The 18,971-nt window shown below is 39.4% G+C and overlaps 1 protein-coding gene across 1 annotated transcript in view; it reads left to right on the top strand.

Annotated features, from left to right (window-relative positions):
* Positions 1-18,971, top strand: part of Tshr (thyroid stimulating hormone receptor) — a 136,192-nt gene that overhangs the window by 103,029 nt on the left and 14,192 nt on the right. Inside the window, exon 8 of the mRNA XM_076848047.2 lies at positions 1,654-1,731. Coding sequence (XP_076704162.1) covers positions 1,654-1,731 — 78 coding nt within the window. The remainder of the gene's footprint in view (positions 1-1,653; positions 1,732-18,971) is intronic.

Here is an 18,971-nt window from a genome sequence, read left to right as displayed (position 1 = left end):
AGAGGCTGGTTTTTTCAACGTTACTATGGACTTTCATCCTTGAGAATTTTCCATTCTGAAAGCAAACCCCATCAGTACAATAAATGGAAGCATTATCCGAATCAAAGCAGACTCACTAAGGTTCTGTGCTATATTCATTTTGTGTCAGGCTCCCCTCTCTCAGCAGTTGGTTATGCTGGAGTCGTTTGTGGTGGTGGTGGTACAGCTGGGAATCAAACCCCAGGGGCTTGCGCTTGATGGGCAAGTGCTCCACCACTGACCCATAGCCCTAGCCCTAAGAGTTGTTTTAAATGTGTAAATAGGGATCATTCATAAGAAGGACATATATGTACTTTATTTCTTTTTAGATGATTTTGTTCTCTAAAAAAAGCAATGGTGGGGGTCAATTTCAAGATCCCTGGAAGCTTTTATCCATTTGGAGGAAATTTTATGTTTCAAAACCACTTTGTGACTTAAATTGCTTTAAAAATTAGAGCCTCAAATATCCAATATGTTTTCAAAACGGAAAGATCAATGTGCCCATCAAATCCCTTTCATGGAAGGTATATGCTATAATTTTATCTGCCTAAACAATCCCTGTTCCCCCCACCTCCCCCGACAAATTGTGTTCTCAGGTGAAATATAGGCCATTCAATTAAATCTGAACTTCAAAGAAATAACAGATAACTTATAAAATGTAAAAATGTTTCAAAAATTGCATGGGGAATACTTCTACTAAAAAATTATTGTTTATTTGAAATTCAAATTATACTGGCATCCTGTGTTTTCATTTGCTAAATCTCACAACCTTGCTCAAAGAAAAGATTTGGATCTCTGACCTTTCCTGTCACCACTCACCACCCTCACCACTTCCATTCCCTCCCTAGTTGAAGTCCTAATGGATATGGAAAATAACAACCCCCCCACCCCACCCAGGAAAAAGGTGAAACAACAATCACCAGAATAAAAGGGAATAACAACCCCTAGGGAGAGAGGAGGACAATGTCACCTGGGGGTGGGGGTGGGGGTGGGGAGAAGGTAAACAATAGGCTCTGGAGTTTCATAATTTCCCATTCTACAACTATTTTCCTGAGTACCCAACCAACACATTCTACTATGATTAAGTCTCCAGTGATTAAGTCACACTAAACATTCTCTATGGTTAACTCTCAATAAACACTATAAAAATCAGAACTTATTGTAACTAGTTGCCCTTTTCTCCCCTGAAAATGTGCCATTCCACTGCTTAATAAAGAAATCCTTGCTGATCCGTTGAGGTCTGCCCCCATTTCAGTTATTTTTGTTTTCAAGTCCTGTCTTCCAAAAAAAATGGAATATTGATCAATACTGAGAAACAAAGTTTAAATCAGTTGTTACCGAAGAGGATTGAAAACACAATTGCCACTGCACAGGAAAATAGAAAATTGAAGCAACTTTAATGAAATTTAGATATGCGAACTAAATCCTAAATAAGCTCAGTTTCCAAAACTTCTGCCATAATTAATGTCTATAAACCTTGCACAGTTGAAACATAGAATACTTTGAGTACTTGTGGTAAAAGAAGGTAAAGTAAAAACAGCTTATAGTTAGGGAGCCCATAGTCACATTTTGTTTGGGTATTTGCACTATTGCTTAAACTCACCTAATTTGTTCTCTTTTCTTCTCATTCTCTAGTTATCTAAACAAGAATAAATACCTGACAGTTATTGACAAAGATGCATTTGGAGGAGTATACAGTGGACCAACCCTCTTGTGAGTAAGATGCACAAAAGAATGTTTTAGGGTTTCCTTCTTTTACTTTTTTGGAATAGATGGAGACATGAGGAGGAGAAGCTGATATTCAAGGGTAGAGAATGTTCTTATATAGATAAGCCTTCTGCTAACATTTTTCTGCCTGGTTGCACAGGCTCTTCTTGGAAGAAAGTTCTTTTTCTTTGAGATTCAGAAGGTCCCAAGCCCTGCATGCCCTTCTGATGTCTGTGCAGCCAGCCACCTTGGTGTGGCTGTTCATGGAGGTTCTGTTTGTGAAGCAGCTCCTGTTTGCAGAGTTGTGAGGTATGAGGTCTATAGATAGGTAGAGGGCACTATAGTCTTTGCAGAGAAAATATACATGGATGGGCATTGCACGAGGCTGGCACAAAGGAGCAAATAAATGATAGTTTGATTCATATCTGAAAGAACTTCAATCATTAGGGAAAATGGGATATAAACATTTTCTAAAACAGCTGTATAACTTACCTATTGTGCATTTCTTCAGACTGGCAGCCCCCATGCAATCAGTGACCAAGTTCTGTCAATTGTGTCCCTTGAGCCTCTTTATTCTTGCCATATTCTCCAACCCCTTGGTTTTGCCTTAGTTTAGAATCTTTCATTGAGCCTCTAGCCTAGTCCTCACCAGAGTGGAACACAGCATGCTAGAGAGGCAGAAAACAACCTGTTGGGGACATGAAGGAACATTTTACTGTGCTTTAAAAAACTAAGAACAAATAAGGTTTTATGAATGTTTTGTACAGATGATTGATGACCCTCTGGTGTCAGGTAGAGAATGGATGCTCCCCAGAGAAGAGAGCATCATCTCCAGCCCTGAGGACTTGGCTTCTTCCCTTTTTCCCCTTTTACAATCTCATTTCCTTTCGGGTTAAATGCACCCAGTTAAGTGGGTTTGTGGCTCTGTTCTCTTAATAACTGTGATTCCAAGTGGGAAGTCATAGCAAAGTGCTGCAGTCTGGCTGGGCACAATTCAGGAGCCACTTGTCAAAAGAAACTAACTTTATTTTTAGAACCACACACGATAAACAAAACAGCTCCTCAGGAAAAAACCCTCAGAGCCCAACTGCCACCACCGGCTTCCCACAAGCCACACACCCCAACAACCTCTTCCTCCCACAATCCTCCTGCTCTTGAGGCCCATTGGCTGGGTCGCATGGGCGGAGCCAAAAAAGTCCCCCAATGAGCAGCTCCGTGGTCTGAAAGGGCAGGGAAACAGCCCAATGAGCATCACCGCAGAGGAGCCAATCAGCTAGATGTTGCTAGATGTTGCTGGGGCCACTGTGAGCCAATCATCAGCTGGTAGTCTGAAAGGGCAGGGAAACAGCTCAATGAGCATCTCCACGGAGGAGCCAATCAGCTAGGTGTTGCTGGGGCCGCTGTGAGCCAATCATCAGCTGGCAGTCTGAAAGTTTGCTGGAGCCCCTTCGGCTGTGGCTCTCAACATCTCCCCCTCTCTGTTTAAACAACAAGCATGTGGCTTAGGGACCGTGCCTGCCTTAGGTTGTCCAATAGTACATATGGTCCTTACCCATTATCGGATGAGCTGACCTCAAGGCGTCAGCCTCCTGTCTTAGGTTGGTACCATAGTAATTGGATCTTACCCGTCACTGACTAACGGTCCAGTATACAGCCACACCTGTGTGGAGGTCTTCGTACCAGCGGGGGAGTGAGGTTCTTTGCCTCACCTCTGTTGGCCCCCAAATTTTAGCTGAATGATCATGACAAGCAGAAGGGAGGAAGATACACCAAGTCAATTGACGGCTCCTTTTGGAAAAATTGTACCACCGATGACACCATCAGCATAAATACCCCAACACTACCACCAGTCGCTGCACTAACAGATAGTTCACAATGCATGTAGGTGAGTTCACAATGCATACAAGTGATCCAGGTAAGTTCTGTAAGCAGTTCAGTGATGGCTATTGCAGAAGCTGTAGATTGGTTTTATCTTTGTCTTCATGCACTGGGATGAAGATAGGAATTCTGGCAATAATGGCTAAAGAAAAAATTATGTAACATTCCAGAAGGCACTAAAAGAAAACAATTTTCTTAACAATTTACATTGTCTTCACCAGCACTGGGATGAAGATAGGAATTCTGGCAATAATGGCTAAAGAAAAAATTATGTAACATTCCAGAAGGCACTAAAAGAAAACAATTTTCTTAATAATGGCTAAAGAAAAAATTATGTAACATTCCAGAAGGCATTAAAAGAAAACAATTTTCTTAACAATTTACATTATCTTTAAGAGAATTATTAAATATAATGAAAAGGAAAGGTGAAAGTAAACAAACAGATCTGTTAACTTCCTTTTTTGTTCACATTTTAAAACAATCCTCAACAGCTGTTTACCCAATTTAAATTAAACCATTTAAATCACGTGAATAAAAAAAAATTATTTGGATCCATCTTTTCATGAGCGCTCATCATATATGATATATGGACATACATTCAAACATATAACACAAAACACAAGTGTGCACACATACATATGACACATAACATAATAGTAAAGGCCTTATAACTTTTTACAGGTGAAATCTCCATTGCAATGTTTAAAAACTCTATAGTGAAAAAATAGAACTGATCAGCAAAACAGTAACCTAGGTCTGTATGAGCTCAAAAAACAAAATATGGGAAAGGACAATAATAAAATAGATATTGAAAAAAGCATTCTGGTTCTGTCGCAGATGTAAGAATAACCAAACTGGAGTTCTGGATATCACATCTTCTTTTTGGTCTGTAGAAATTGCTTTAGTTAATCTGTCTGGAATCCAAATCAGCTGCTGTTCTCCCTGTGGAAACACATAAACAGACCCCCGACTCCAGGAAATCACTGGGTCAGGACCTTAGTTAATCTCTCTGGAATCCAAATTGGCTGCTGTTCTCCCTGTGGAAACACACAAACAGACCGCCGACTCCAGACAATTACTGGGTCAGGACCTTTCCATTGTCCTGTTAGAATATCCTTCCAAAGTACCTTGGGCTTATGTACATTTTTTGGACACACATGCCTTTCCGCAGCACTAAGCCCTGATGAATCCAAATTTTAAAAGTTTAGAGTAAAAAGGGTTATTTTAAGTTTATCTTTGGGGAATATATACCCCTTCCCAATTCCTTCTTTTTGCTTTAATAAGTACATTTTAATAGTTTGATGAGCTCTTTCAACTATGCCTTGTCCCTGTGGATTGTATGGGATTCCTGATATATGAGTAATGCCAAATGATGAGCAAAATTGTTTAAAAGAGGTAGAAGTATAACCAGGGGCATTATCTGTTTTTAACTGTTTTGGAACGCCCACAGTGGCAAAATTTTGTAAGCAATGAGCTATAACATCTTTAGTTTTTTCTCCGGCATGAAGGGAGCCCATCAAAAATCCAGAAGAAGTATCAACTGTAACATGCAAATATTTTAATTTTCCAAATTCTAGCAAGTGTGTGACGTCCATCTGCCAAATATGGTTAGGTATCAATCCTTTAGGATTGACTCCAAGATTAACTTGTGGTAAAAAGGTCACACAATTTTGACATTGTTTTATTATTTGTCTAGCTTGTTCCTTAGTTATTTTAAAACGCTTTTGTAAAGTATTAGCATTGACATGGAACTTTTTATGAAAATTTATAGCTTCTTCTAGTGTAGAGAAAATATGTATGTCATGTGTAGTTTTATCTGCTAAATCATTGCCCAAACTAAGGGCTCCAGGCAATCCTGTATGTGCCCTGATATGTCCTATAAAGAATGGATCTTTTCTGTCCCAGATTAGACTTTGTATAGTGGAAAGCAAAAAGAAAACAGTAGAGGAAGGGGAAATCCTACCAGCATCTTCAAGGGATACTATAGCATTAACTACATACTGACTATCGGAAAATAAATTAAATACAGAATTTTTAAACATCACAAAAGCCTGTAATACTGCCTTAAGCTCTACCTTTTGAGCTGATTGTTTGGGTACTAAAAATGTAAAAGTTTGATCAGGTGTAACTATTGCTGCTGTACCATTATTTGATCCATCAGTGAATATATTTGGAGCATTCCCGATAGGTGTTTTTCTTGTCATTTTTGGAAAAATTACAGGATGCGATGACCAAAAAGACAATAAAGGATTAGATGGTAAGTGGTTATCAAATGAAACATTAGATTTGCACATGATTATTGCCCAAGTATTTAACTCATTAGCTAACTCATCAATTTGATTCATAGTATATGGAGTAATAATTTTATTGGGAGAAATTCCAAACACTCCCTTTGCTGCTTTTATTCCTTTGAGTATTAATTGTCCTACAGCCTCAGGATACCTAGTAAGAATAGTGTTAGGAGAATAAGATAAATGTATCCATAATAATGGACCTTCTTGCCAAAATACTCCTGTAGGAATATTTTTTTGTTGGTAGTACAATAAATAATAAAGGCAAACTTATATCAATTCTAGCCAAATGCATATTTTCCATATATGTTCCAATGATTTTTAATGCTTTTCTTGCTTCAGGCGTTAACATTCGGGGTGAATTTGGATCTGATGGACCTTTTAGGATATCAAATAAAGGTCCCAACTCTCCTGTTGGTATACCAAGATAAGGCCTTATCCAATTTATGTCTCCTAATAACTTTTGAAAGTCATTAAGTGATTTGAGTTGATCTACTCGTATTTGAATTTTTGGTGGACGGACCATGGTTGAGGATAATAGAACTCCTAAATAATTAATTGGAAAATTTAATTGTACTTTATCTATTGCTATCTCTAGATTATAATTTTTTAATAAGTTTGTAAGTGTGGCATAACATTCTAGCAATGTGTTTTTAGCTTTGTGTGCTAATAATACATCATCCATATAGTGAAATATTTGTAGTTCAGGATTTTGATTTCTAAGTGACTGGATTGCTTTGTTAACATAAATTTGACACATAGTTGGGCTGTTAGCCATGCCTTGAGGGAGTACTTTCCATTCATATCTCTGATTAGGACCTTCATGATTCAGTGCAGGGATAGTAAATGCAAAACGTGGACTATCCTTAGGATGAATTGGAATTGAAAAAAAAACAATCTTTATATCTATAACTAAAACATACCAAGTTTTTGACAAAGCAGACAATTGAGGAATCCCCGATTGAGCAGGTCCCATAATAACCATCTCATTATTAATGGCTCTTAAATCTTGCAATAATCTCCATTTACCAGATTTCTTTTTGATGACAAAAATGGGAGTATTATGGGGAGATACAGAAGGTTGTATATGTCCTTCTGCTAATTGTTGTTTGACCAGATCATGGGCTGCTTGTATCTTTTCTTTAGTCAGGGGCCACTGAGGAACCCATACTGGTCTTTCTGATTTCCAAGTAATTTTTATTGTCTCAGTGGCCCTTTCTGAAAATCCAACCCATGTCTGTCTGTTCCTTGATCTATTTGTATTGGTGCTGCTATACCTTGTTCTTGTTTGGGTGCATTTTGGTTGATGTTATTTGTTAATGTCAAACCTAATTGATCTAGGACATCTCATCCCCATAAATTTATAGGAAGATGATCCAATACATATGGCTGTATAGTTCCTTCACATCCTTCAGGATCCTTCCAATCTAATACCATTGCACTTCTATGGGGATTAGTCGCCACTCCTAGGCCTCGAAGCGTTTGAGTGGCTTGTTGTAATGGCCAATGTTTTGGCCATTCTTGATGAGAGATGATGCTAAGGTCTGCACCTGTATCCAGTAGCCCATTAAATTCATGTCCTTGAATATTTAGTTTTAGCATGGGGCGAGAATCTAAATTTAAAGACAGCATAACTCAATCTACACCTGTGGAGCCTAATCCCTTGGAACCTCTTTCTACAGCACGACTGGAAAATTTATCATGTAGGCTTGGTATTATTAGTAACTGTGCTATTCTATCTCCTGGTGAAATTACTGATATACCATTTGGAGAACTGGCTATAATTTTTATTTCACCTTCATAATTGGGATCAATTACCCCAGGACTTATCATAAGTCTTTTTAGAGTAGAAGAGCTGCGTCCCAATAATAAGCCTACTGTTCCTTTGGGAAGAGGTCCTTTCACCCCTGTGGGAATGATTTGAACTCCCATCTCTGGAGTTAGTACTGATCTGGCGGAGGTGCAGATGTCCAACCCTGCGCTCCCTCTGGTTTGTCTGATAAGGGATCTGATGGACAATGTGTCCTGGGCACTACCCTGATGGGGTTGCTGGGTTCCTCCAGTGCTCCGTATATTTGTGATTTTGGGTCCCGGAGCATTGGGCCCCCCTGTCCATTTTTTGGCAATGGAGCCCAATGCCTTTCTCCACGATATCGTGGATAAACACTTGGTCCTTGTTCGTTTTTTGATAATGGAGTACCCTCTATGGTGGTTTGAGAACGGCATTCATTAGCCCAATGTCTCCCTCTACGGCATCGTGGGCAAATACCCGGTATTCTACTCCTTTGATACCTAGTTTTGTTAAACCCTCCTCCTATGGGGCAATTCCTTTTAAAATGTCCTGTTTGTTCACAATTGTAGCATGTTCTTGGCCTGGAATCTAAAGCCTGTTTTACTGCAGCTGCCACAATTTGCCCTTGTTCATTAATGTCTCTGGCATCTAAAGCCTGTTTTACTGCAGCTGCCACAATTTTCCCTTGTTCATTAATGTCTCTGGCATCTAAAGCCTGTTTTACTGCAGCTGCCATGACTTGCTCTTGTTCATTAATGTCTCTACATAATTTAATATATGTGTTTAAATCTTCATGTTTCCATGGTCTAATGATATCTCTGCACCAACAATTCGCTTGGTCATAAGCCAGTTGTTTTATTAATGGCATTGCTTGTTCTGTATTCCCAAAAACTCTGGTAGCTGTTTGAATAAGTCTATCTACAAATTCAGCATAAGATTCATTAGTTCCTTATATTATCTTAGATAATTGACCTTGTAAACCTCCATGTCCTTGTAAAGTCTTCCATGCCTTAACTGCATCTACAGCAATTTGTAAATATACACCAGGATCATATGCAATTTGTTGCTGCTGATCCTCATAAGGTCCCTTTCCTAACAACATATCTAGATTTCTCTGAGGATAACCAGCTGCTGCATTTCGCCTAGCCGTCTCCTTGCAAAATTCCTCATTGGCAACCTTCCATAACAGGTATTGTCCTCCATTTAGCACAGCTTTACACATATTAGCCCAATCTGCTGGTGTCATGTTCAAGTTGGTAAAGGATTCGATCAAGCTTACAGTGAAGGGTGCTTGAGGACCATAGGTTGTTACAGCCTCTTTTAGCTGCTTCACTGTTTTGAAATTTAAAGCATGGTAAATTCGCTGCTCTCCTACCTCAAATACAGGGCATGTTAATACTTGAGATCCTGTCTCAGGATCTGAACTATCAACTGCGGGGGTTGGGGGCCTCTCAGCATATGGAGGTGGCCTTGTCAGTTGGACACTTACGTCCTCTGGTGATAGAAAGGTGTTAGTAGCAGTCTCCTGTAGAGGTGGTGCTGTTGGTTGGACACTTAAGCCCTCTGGTGATAGAAAGGTTTTAGTAGCAGTCTCCTTTTGTAACTTTCCCCCTGATGGCTTTTTCTGCTCTAAACTTTCTTTCTCTGTCTGATTAGCTCGAAAGACCTTCTCTTTTACTTGAATCTTTTCCTCTTTCTGACTAACTTGAGAGACCTCCTCTTTTACTTGAATCAATATGTCTTCTCCTTCCTCTACCTTTGTCTGAATTGAAGGCTTTGGACTAAGAAAACCAGATACCAATGCCCACAATGTCAATGTGCCAGCTGGCAGAGTTCCTGGGCTGTTGTTTTCTATTCTTTTTAAATCTTCACCATGATGGTTCCATTGTGATATATTTAACAACTCCTCCTTAAAAAGCCATGGGCTACATTTTTGCATTGTATCAACATATGCCCTGACTGTTCTTGATTTTAATGAGATGCCTTCTTCCTCTAACAATTTACTTAACACTCTTTCAGTTTGTTTTTTACTAATTTCTGATCCCGTATTTCTACTATAATACAACCCAACAAGATGACGCCAAACAAAACCGAGACAGAATGAAATAAAAATGGAACAACAAAAATTCATTATAGCCTTTCTATCCTCCTGACATGTGCATCCGTCCTTTCTCCCTATCTGTTCCTCAGGCGTAAATAGTTTTTCCTCAGAAGTGAGCGGTTTTTCTTCCGTCTCACTCATCTCCAGGGACAGGCAACTTAAAACAAAAATGAAGCAAAACAAAAGAGGAATCTTAAAATGGCTACCCATCCTCTCACCCTGCCCTCAGGGAGAGCAGTTTACCTACCCTCAGTCGCTCCCCGTGCGAGCCACCAAATGCCGCAGTCTGGCTGGGCACAATTCAGGAGCCACTTGTCAAAAGAAACTAACTTTATTTTTAGAACCACACACGATAAACAAAACAGCTCCTCAGGAAAAAACCCTCAGAGCCCAACTGCCACCACTGGCTTCCCACAAGCCACACACCCCAACAACCTCTTCCTCCCACAATCCTCCTGCTCTTGAGGCCCATTGGCTGGGTCGCATGGGCGGAGCCAAAAAAGTCCCCCAATGAGCAGCTCCGTAGTCTGAAAGGGCAGGGAAACAGCCCAATGAGCATCACCGCAGAGGAGCCAATCAGCTAGATGTTGCTAGATGTTGCTGGGGCCGCTGTGAGCCAATCATCAGCTGGTAGTCTGAAAGGGCAGGGAAACAGCTCAATGAGCATCTCCACGGAGGAGCCAATCAGCTAGGTGTTGCTGGGGCCACTGTGAGCCAATCATCAGCTGGCAGTCTGAAAGTTTGCTGGAGCCCCTTCGGCTGTGGCTCTCAACAGCAAAGTGCTTCATAGACAGCAATGGACTTAAATGAATTGTGTGTTTTTCTTTTTTTCTTTTTTTTGCACAGAGTATAAAACAAGTTTCTATCAGTACTTTGTAAAATCTGGAACCCATCTTTATCTGCATCTTCAAGATAAAGGTGATTTCTCCAGTGAATGAGGAAAGTTGTTGCTTTCTAAATAATCCAGTATTTTAGAGAGAGCCTTTAGAAACAGGTGTTTAGAAACATTTTCATGTTTTGTGGCTTTCCTGATGACAATGATGAATACCATAAAAAAAATCTGTTTTTCTTAATCAGAAACAGAATTTTAATTTTAATTTTAAAATTTTAATATAATCTTTAAATTATAAATTTATATGGGCTTGTGTAATTTTTATAATTCAAATGATTGAATATGTGTAATTTAAATGTCAAAGCCTTACCCTCCATTAACTTAGAATGTGACTGTATTTGGAGACATGGTCTTTAGAAAGATAATTAAATTAAGATGAGGATGTTGGATAGAACCCTAATCCAGTCTGGCTGGTATATTTACAAGAGGAAATCAGGGAAAACAGACACCAGAAATGCATAGGGAAAAATCATGTCGGGATGGCAACCATCCATCTGCAAGCCAAGAAGTGAGACCTCAGGAGAAATCAAACCCCACTGACACCTTGATTTCAGGCTTCCAGCCTCCAGAACTGTAAGAAAACAGATTTCCGTTGTTTAAGCAACTCCATCTGTGGTAATTTGTTATGGTGATGGGTTTACAGAGTTGCAGTGGTTTTAAAGTCCATGTGTATAAAACATGAACATGACACACACTCAGATCAGTTTGCAAATCATCAGAGGATATGGATTTCCTTAAAAACCTATTTATTGAATGGGAATGAAAAATGAGACTCTTAATTTATGATTACCCAAAGTTACCTTATTCTGTTATGCTTGAATTCGAGACCCCAAAAAGACCACCAGAGACCAAGATGGATGTAAGCAGCAAAGAGGTGTTTATTGCGAGCTAGCTCGGTCCTCCATGTGCACACAGCAACTGGTGATGCTGAGAGGCCCCGAGCCCAGGGTTTGCAGCAGTTTTATACACTCTTTGGGGAAGGCAGGTACTTCACATACATCATAGCATCTCTTAGCAAATCATCACACACCGCAGGAAAAATCATAACACAACTCTAAAACATGATTAGCACATTCACTGGCAGGAACAAGTTGGATAGGGGTGATTGGTTAGTACAAGAGGGGGATTCATTTGAACTGATTGGTTTAAGCCAGGAGGGGTGTTCGTGCTGAACTATATAGTTTCCCAACACGTTATCAACCACCATAAACTACTGGGAGGGTCTTCTGGCATCCCAGTATTTCCCTGTCTCATGCTGATTGGTGGCTGCTAGGGGGTTGCTATGGGTCCCCACCTAGCCTAAGTCAGGGACACCTGGCGCAGCAGATCTCTCCTGTTATTTGTAGATAAACAACTCAGCAGGGTGGGAATGTGTCTAGGAGTGCTCTGTGGGTCTTTCCAAGGACAAGGGTCATGCCCCCTTCCTTGGACAGGCTTTGCTCTGAGGTAGAGGCTGGTTTTTCAATTCCACTTGAATGCACCTGTCTGTGTGGTACCTTTTTCAACCAAGACAACTGTTTACACCAAAACCAAAATAAAGGGCATCAGAATCAGACTTCAAACAGTCATATCAGAAAGTGTTTTAAAATTGTTTTCAAGACTAGTTAAGCATAGTTGATAACATTGTTTTACCATAGTGAAAAAATTAAATGTTGCTTATTTTATCTTTAGCATTGCTTTTTAAAATGTGTACTTGGTGTGTTTTATAATATGCGTAATACAGTATTGCAGTGACACATACATAGAGCTCGTAATTACTCATATATTAGAATTGCATACTCAACTAATTTTTACTTACAAACATGTGAGACTGAAAGCATTTGAAGATCAGTGGTATAGACCAGAGCCACCCAAGGTATGGGTCCACCACAAGGTCAATGGCTGCCCCAGAATCTTCAGCAGAGCCCAGCTTCCTCCATGGAGAAGGTCTTGCCATGAGAATGTAGTCAGCCAAACTGGGCAGTTTCTCAGGGAAGCAGTGGGCTTATAATCCAGCACAAGCTTCTTCTTGCCTTGTCAAGGACTGGTAAGAAGCTGTTGGCTGCTGGCCACCACACTTTGTAAGGCAGTAGCATAGATGAAAAAAGTCTCCAAATCTCCCCACTGCATTTAGACTTGGTCCCTCTCAAATCCATCCTCCTCAAGCATCTGTGGGCTCAAATGCCAGCGGGATCTTAAAACCCAATACTGGCCTCCCCTCAGAATAAGGCATTGGTGTGGCACAGGAGGCCCTGCTATGATCTTTGTCTCATGCCACTTCGTACCTCTCACCAAGGAGTCATCGCTATTGAAACTCTTAGCCCTGCTAATATTCAAACCTACTATGCAGCTGTGATAAACTCTTCCTCTTCTCACTGTCTGGAAAAGCCTCCAACCTTAACTATCTAATAAGCTCCTGACACTTTGATATTCAAGTAGAGTTCTCCCCTTCTCCTCAGTGAAAAATGACCTCTTCTTCCTCTGTACACCACCACACACCCTTTGTGACTCTCATGTACCAGATAATTATCCAACTGTGCCCCTTTATCCATTTCTCCAGGGTATCCTAGAGAGCAGCATTTATGCTTTATTTTTATAGCTCTAGCTCATACTTTAATGCCTGAGACACAGTGCAAGCATAATAAATGTTTGTGAAAATAATAAAATTGACAATAAACAGTCCAATCATATTTCTATAATCACTACAGCATTTAAATAGCAGTCACATGTTAAAGGTATTTTAGCTTATAGTGCTTAGGTAAATGTGTTCATTTCTACGTTTTTGGAAGTGGTCAATTCATCTACCCATTTGTTTGTGCTTCTTAAAAGTTGTCCTTTTTATTTATGGCAATATTTCCTACAACCAAGTTAAGAGCAGACATCCCACTGCTTGAAAGTGCTTTTCTTGCTTCCTGATGGCATTCCAGGTTGAAGAAAGTGAACTTGGTAAAAAATTATACCAGTAATCAACTCTTGGCACCATCATTTCCTGGTTGTAAGCACTAAGTCTCAGTTCTCTCCTCTGTCAAAACAGGATAACTAGAAGTAATGAAGTTTAAGCAGACAATCTAAAGGGACTAAGGATATCCTCCATGAATGTTAAGCTATATTACGAGAACATTCACTTCCTCTTGAGCTTTGACACATCATGATTCTGCTCTCTCTTAACTTCTCACTAGCTCAGTTCAGCATTACTCCAAATAGTGTCCAGTTCTGGATCCCAGTTCTTTCTTCTCTGTAAGTTCTCCTTTGGTTAAACCATCTGCTCTCAAATATCATGAGAATATAAATACTCTCTTAAGTCTCAGATCTTAAATTTTATTAATCATCTCACCTGCCTGAAATTTCTGCTTTGTTTGGTTAAATTCTCCCTAATTAACTTTTGAAAATGTACAATAAATACCTACTGAGAACTTCTAAGCTTAAGATGCTTGAGGGGGCCAATATTTTATTCTATTCTATTATTTTATTTTGGTACTAACTCCGGGGGCATTCTATCACTGAATTACATCCCCATGCCTCTTTTATTTTTATTTTGAGACAGGGTCTAAGTTGCTGAGGCTGACCTCAAACTTATAATCCTCTTGCTTCAACCTCCAAATTGCTTGGTTACAGGTATGAAGGGTCACACTATTTTAAAGAGCAGTTAGGGAAAGCCACCTTGAGAAGGTGACAATTAGGAAAATAGTTGAAAGAAAGGAAGGGGTAAGCCATGTGGCTAACAGAAGCAAGAACGTTCTAGACCAGTGCAAAGACTTCCAGGTGAGAATATTCTGGCATATTTGAGGAAGAACTAGGAGGTCATTACAGCTCAAACAGACTAAACTAAATGGGAAAAAACAAGACGATTGGTTAAAAAAAAAAAAAAAAAAAAAGGTAATGAGGTATGAGAACAATTTGTAGCCCTAGAGGCTATTATGAGGTCTTGATTTTGTTCTTGGAGCAGGAGCCTTTTGTGTTTTTTTGAGCATAGAACTGACTCATATCTTAACAGGAACTCTAGCTGTTGTGTTGAAAATAGACTATAGGGGGCCAAGTATGGAAACAGAGACCACTTAATACCCCAGGTAATGCACATAAGAGATGATAGCAGCTTGCACTAAGGCAGTAACAGTGGATGTGATGAGAAATGATCAGATTCTGACTACTTATAAGGAAAAGCTAACAGGATATGCTGGTGTTGAATGTGGGGTTGAGCAAAAGAGAAGAATCGAAACAATTGCAAGTGTTTTTGCCTGAGCAACTGGAAAATGGGATACCCTTTCCTGAGGTGGGAAAGAGCAACTGCAGGTACCTATGTCACCTCCAAGCAGGCAGTGACATATGAGAATGTGAAAAGCACAACAGAGGTCAGGGATAAACATGTATTTGAGACTCTTTAGAACGTAGGTGATGATGGGAGAAATAGATGTGGAGGAAATCTCAAAGAACAGATAGAATTAAGACTCACAATTACCCTCCTTATCAAAGTGATTTTCCCTGATTTTTTTCTAAAACAATATTAAAATGGGAGTAATTTGAGTGGGGAGAGGCCATACCTTCTCAGTGACAAAGAAAGATAGGTGACCATGTAAATAAGTGATAAATGTCTTCAAAGATGGAGAGAGAGTGGCTTGCTTAGTACTTACATGGGTTAAACCCATAAAAAAAAAAAAAAGCTAATTCAAATGACATGATCTAAGAAAGATTTCATCAATTAAATCTTAAGTAAGGATATTGGTGATGTCGAAGTTAGAAGTCTTTAAAAACTTCACCTATTCCCCCAGATATCCCCTCTCACCCTGAACTATTAACTACTCCCCACCCCCAACACACACACAGGAGAAGACTAAAGTTTTTTTCCATTAAAATATGATCATGAAGATTTAAGGATAAAAGGCATAGAATTTGGGTCAGAAATGAAGAACTGATGTGAAAACAGGATCTGTGAAACTACATTACAACATTTTGGGGAGGGTACCAGGGATTGAACACAGGGACAGTCAACCACTGAGTCATACCCCCCAACCCCCAGTTTTTTTTTTTTTTTCTTTTTTCTTGAGACATGATCTGGCTGAGTTGCTTAGGGTCTCACTAAGTTGCTGAGGCTGGCTTTGAACTTGTGATCCTCTTGCCTCAGCCTCCAGAGCTGCTGGGATGACAGACATGCGCCATCATTCCTGGAATATTACAACATTTAAGACCAAGAAGCCCCCCTCTACTCATCTCGTAAAATGAATGCACTCACTCTAGGGAGGAGTTGGAATTCGGAGGAAGCTGACATTCCCAAAGATAAGAAATAAAACATAAGAATGAACATTGGTAGTCTCCCCAAATTACCAGGGTATCACTTGTCAGCCAACAACCCCACAAGCTTCCTGTAAGCTTCCTGCAAAGTCTCAGAAACTTAGTATTCTGTTCACCATTTTTTGGAGCTTATACCAGGGAAGAAAAAAACGGAGAATTCAGAACAGTTATCAACACAGGAAAGAAGTAAATGGAATTCCAGGATGAGCATAAAGGGTGGCCCTGGGTGTCCACATCAGAGCTGAAGGCTCCGGAAGGAAGTTCATTTGGAAAGCAAAAGGGATGGTCAGATTCTCTGACAGGACTGACTCTGGGAAAAAATGGTTTTGGGGTGTTTTACAGAACTTTGAAACATATGAAAGTCCTAGCAAAAGATCTATTCCAACCAAGGCATATAAATTTAAAAAGAGGCAAAGAGGAAGACATCCCATTAGACTAGAAAGATAATGAAATCACAATGTGCAGAGTTGTAATAACCAAAATAGTGAATGTGGGTTGGATCCAGTAAGTCCTAAAACCATTTCAGAGAGTAGAGGGTTATCCGGAAGGGAAATGTATGTTGTGTTACTGGAGTCAAGGCTGAAGACCCTGGCTCTGGTGATCCCAACAGACTAGGCTCAGCTACTTGTCCCAGTATACCAAAGGGACAAGCGGGGGTGTAGGGCAGGAAAGGAGATTTAATTGGCATGGCCACATTGGGAAGGACAGATATAAGAGTACAATGGCCAAAGATCTGTCTTTGAGGAACTGACACAAACTTTGCAGTATTATAGGAAAGGGAAACAAAGACAAAAGTTGGGGGCTTGCATGGCTGGAGGGTTGGTATCATTGGTAGTGAAAGTCTCCTTCTCAGGCCTGGTCTGTTTGATCATTGTCTGCAAGGTCACCATCACTTGAGGGGTGATTCAGTTCCCATCTAGAAATGATCGCTTCTGCTTAAGGGGACAACCTCACCTTTGTCTCTGTCTTGGTGCGGGGGGGGGGGGGCGATTTCACCATGAAGTGGTCTGTTCTGTGAGGCTCAAGGTTGCTTGGAGGTGGTTTCAGTCCTTTGTCATAAAGATGCTGGTATCCACCAGACCTGTTGGTCCTGGCATCTAAGGTAACTGCAGAAGAAAGCAGCTCAAAGAAAAAAGAAAAAAAAAAAAAGGTTAAAAAGGCAACAGAGTCAGAGAGGGACAAAAATGGAGTTGGTTAAGTCAGTGACTGGGTCCCCTCAAGATGCAAGACAGTTACATCTTAATCTTCCATAGCAGGGAGTCAGTGAGTAAAATCTAAAACCACTACCTCAAGAGAGGTTTGTGGGCTGGGGTTGTGGCTCAGTGGAGCACTCACCTAGCACTTGCGAGGCACCGAGTTCAATCCTCAGACCACATAAAAATAAATAAATAAAATAAAGGTATTGTGTCCAACTACAACTAAATATATAAAAAGAGAGGTTTGCAGTTATGGAAGGAAATACCAAAAGTTGAAAGTGATTGCTTCCGAGGTATCAGAAACCAGACCAGCAGAGACTGGACAAGAGTTCACTGCAATTTGTGTTGTCAAGTTTCTAGGGTAATTTACTTTTTTCAAAGAGGTCCTCATATTATATTAATAAAAATTTAAGTTAAATTTAAAAAGAAAACCACAGAATGTAGGAAGAGAAATCCATGGAGATGTCAGGAATTGAGAGGTCAGTAGAAACAAAGTAAGAAATGAGTGGAGTCCAGTCTCATTTCTCAAATTCCAAGCATATTTGTTGTCTTAAAATACATTTGTTAACTAATCGTGCATGTCCTGTGACCACTCTCTAATTCTTATCTTGAACTCTTGTGAAAATCTTCATTACTTTATTTCCCACAAATTTCACATGACTAGATTTTAAGATCCAGAGGAAATGGACGGTTTCTTACAGTTTTGTAGTCCCGCACCTCAAGAGAATAGATAGCAAGTGGCCAGTAAATATTTGATGCTTTGTAACTGAATTTTCAAATAGCCATGTTTGGTTGTTGTTTGGTATGAAAGCCAAAAAATGGAAAATCGAAACTCCATCTAATGAAAAGAAAATTGGGCACCATATGTATTTTTGCCTCATTGAAGGTTTCTGTAAAAGAACACAGTCATTTCTAATAGTCAACAAAATCAACAAAGCTTGCCCTCTTAGTTTATCATCTTTTTTCCAGGTCATTTCTCAAAATATAATCTAATTAAAAACAAGTTAAGGCTGGGGCTGTAGCTCAATGACAGAGCACTTGCCTAGCATGTATGAAGCACTGGGTTCGATCCTGAGCACTATAAAAAAAAAAAATGCATGCCGTCTATCTACAACTATAAAAAACTTTTTTTAAGTTAAATATCTAGAATGAAGTCTATTCTTAATCTCTTCTATTAAGAAAAAAAAAGTGGGCTAGGGTTTTGGCTCAGTGGCAGAGTCTTGCCCAGCAGGTGTAAGGCACTAGGTTTGATTCTCAGTTCCACATATAAATAAATAAGAAATAAAGGTCCATCAACAACTAATATATATATATATATATTTAAAACATATATATTTTAAAAGAAAGAAAAGCTTTTGAACTTAGCTTGGGAGTAAAGTAACATTTTTTACTTATTGATTTTTTAAAATCAAGATATGCAATCTCATTTTCCATTTTTATGCTTTCTATTTTGGATTACCTTGTTTTCTTTCATGTTATTTTGAAAAAGAAGCTCTTGGTGTTCATAATGCTGAAGGAAAGAACACTGAAATGCAGGGCTTTCCATAATAGCCAGTGTTATCTAAATTTTAAATTAAGTAATTCACTTAAACAGCCTGTAGCATACTCATGGAAATTACTATAATAAAATAGCCCCAATGATAAGTACCTCTTAAGAAGAAGGAATCTTTGTGAACATATCCTTGAGTTTCCATTACAAAAATAAACTTCAAAAATAAACTTGTTGCTTTTTTAGCTGATCAAATTAATCACTTGAAAGTCCAGGGGTCATGGTACTGCCAACTTTCTTGGTTTAGAGAAAATAAGTCTTTTTTGTTGTTTTTGTTTGTTT

The sequence above is a fragment of the Callospermophilus lateralis genome, chromosome 3 (genome assembly GCF_048772815.1).
Source record: "Callospermophilus lateralis isolate mCalLat2 chromosome 3, mCalLat2.hap1, whole genome shotgun sequence".
NCBI classification, from domain to species: Eukaryota; Metazoa; Chordata; class Mammalia; order Rodentia; family Sciuridae; genus Callospermophilus; species Callospermophilus lateralis.
The sequence above is the reverse complement of the archived record's forward strand: the minus strand, read 5'-3'. Positions and strand labels throughout refer to the sequence as shown.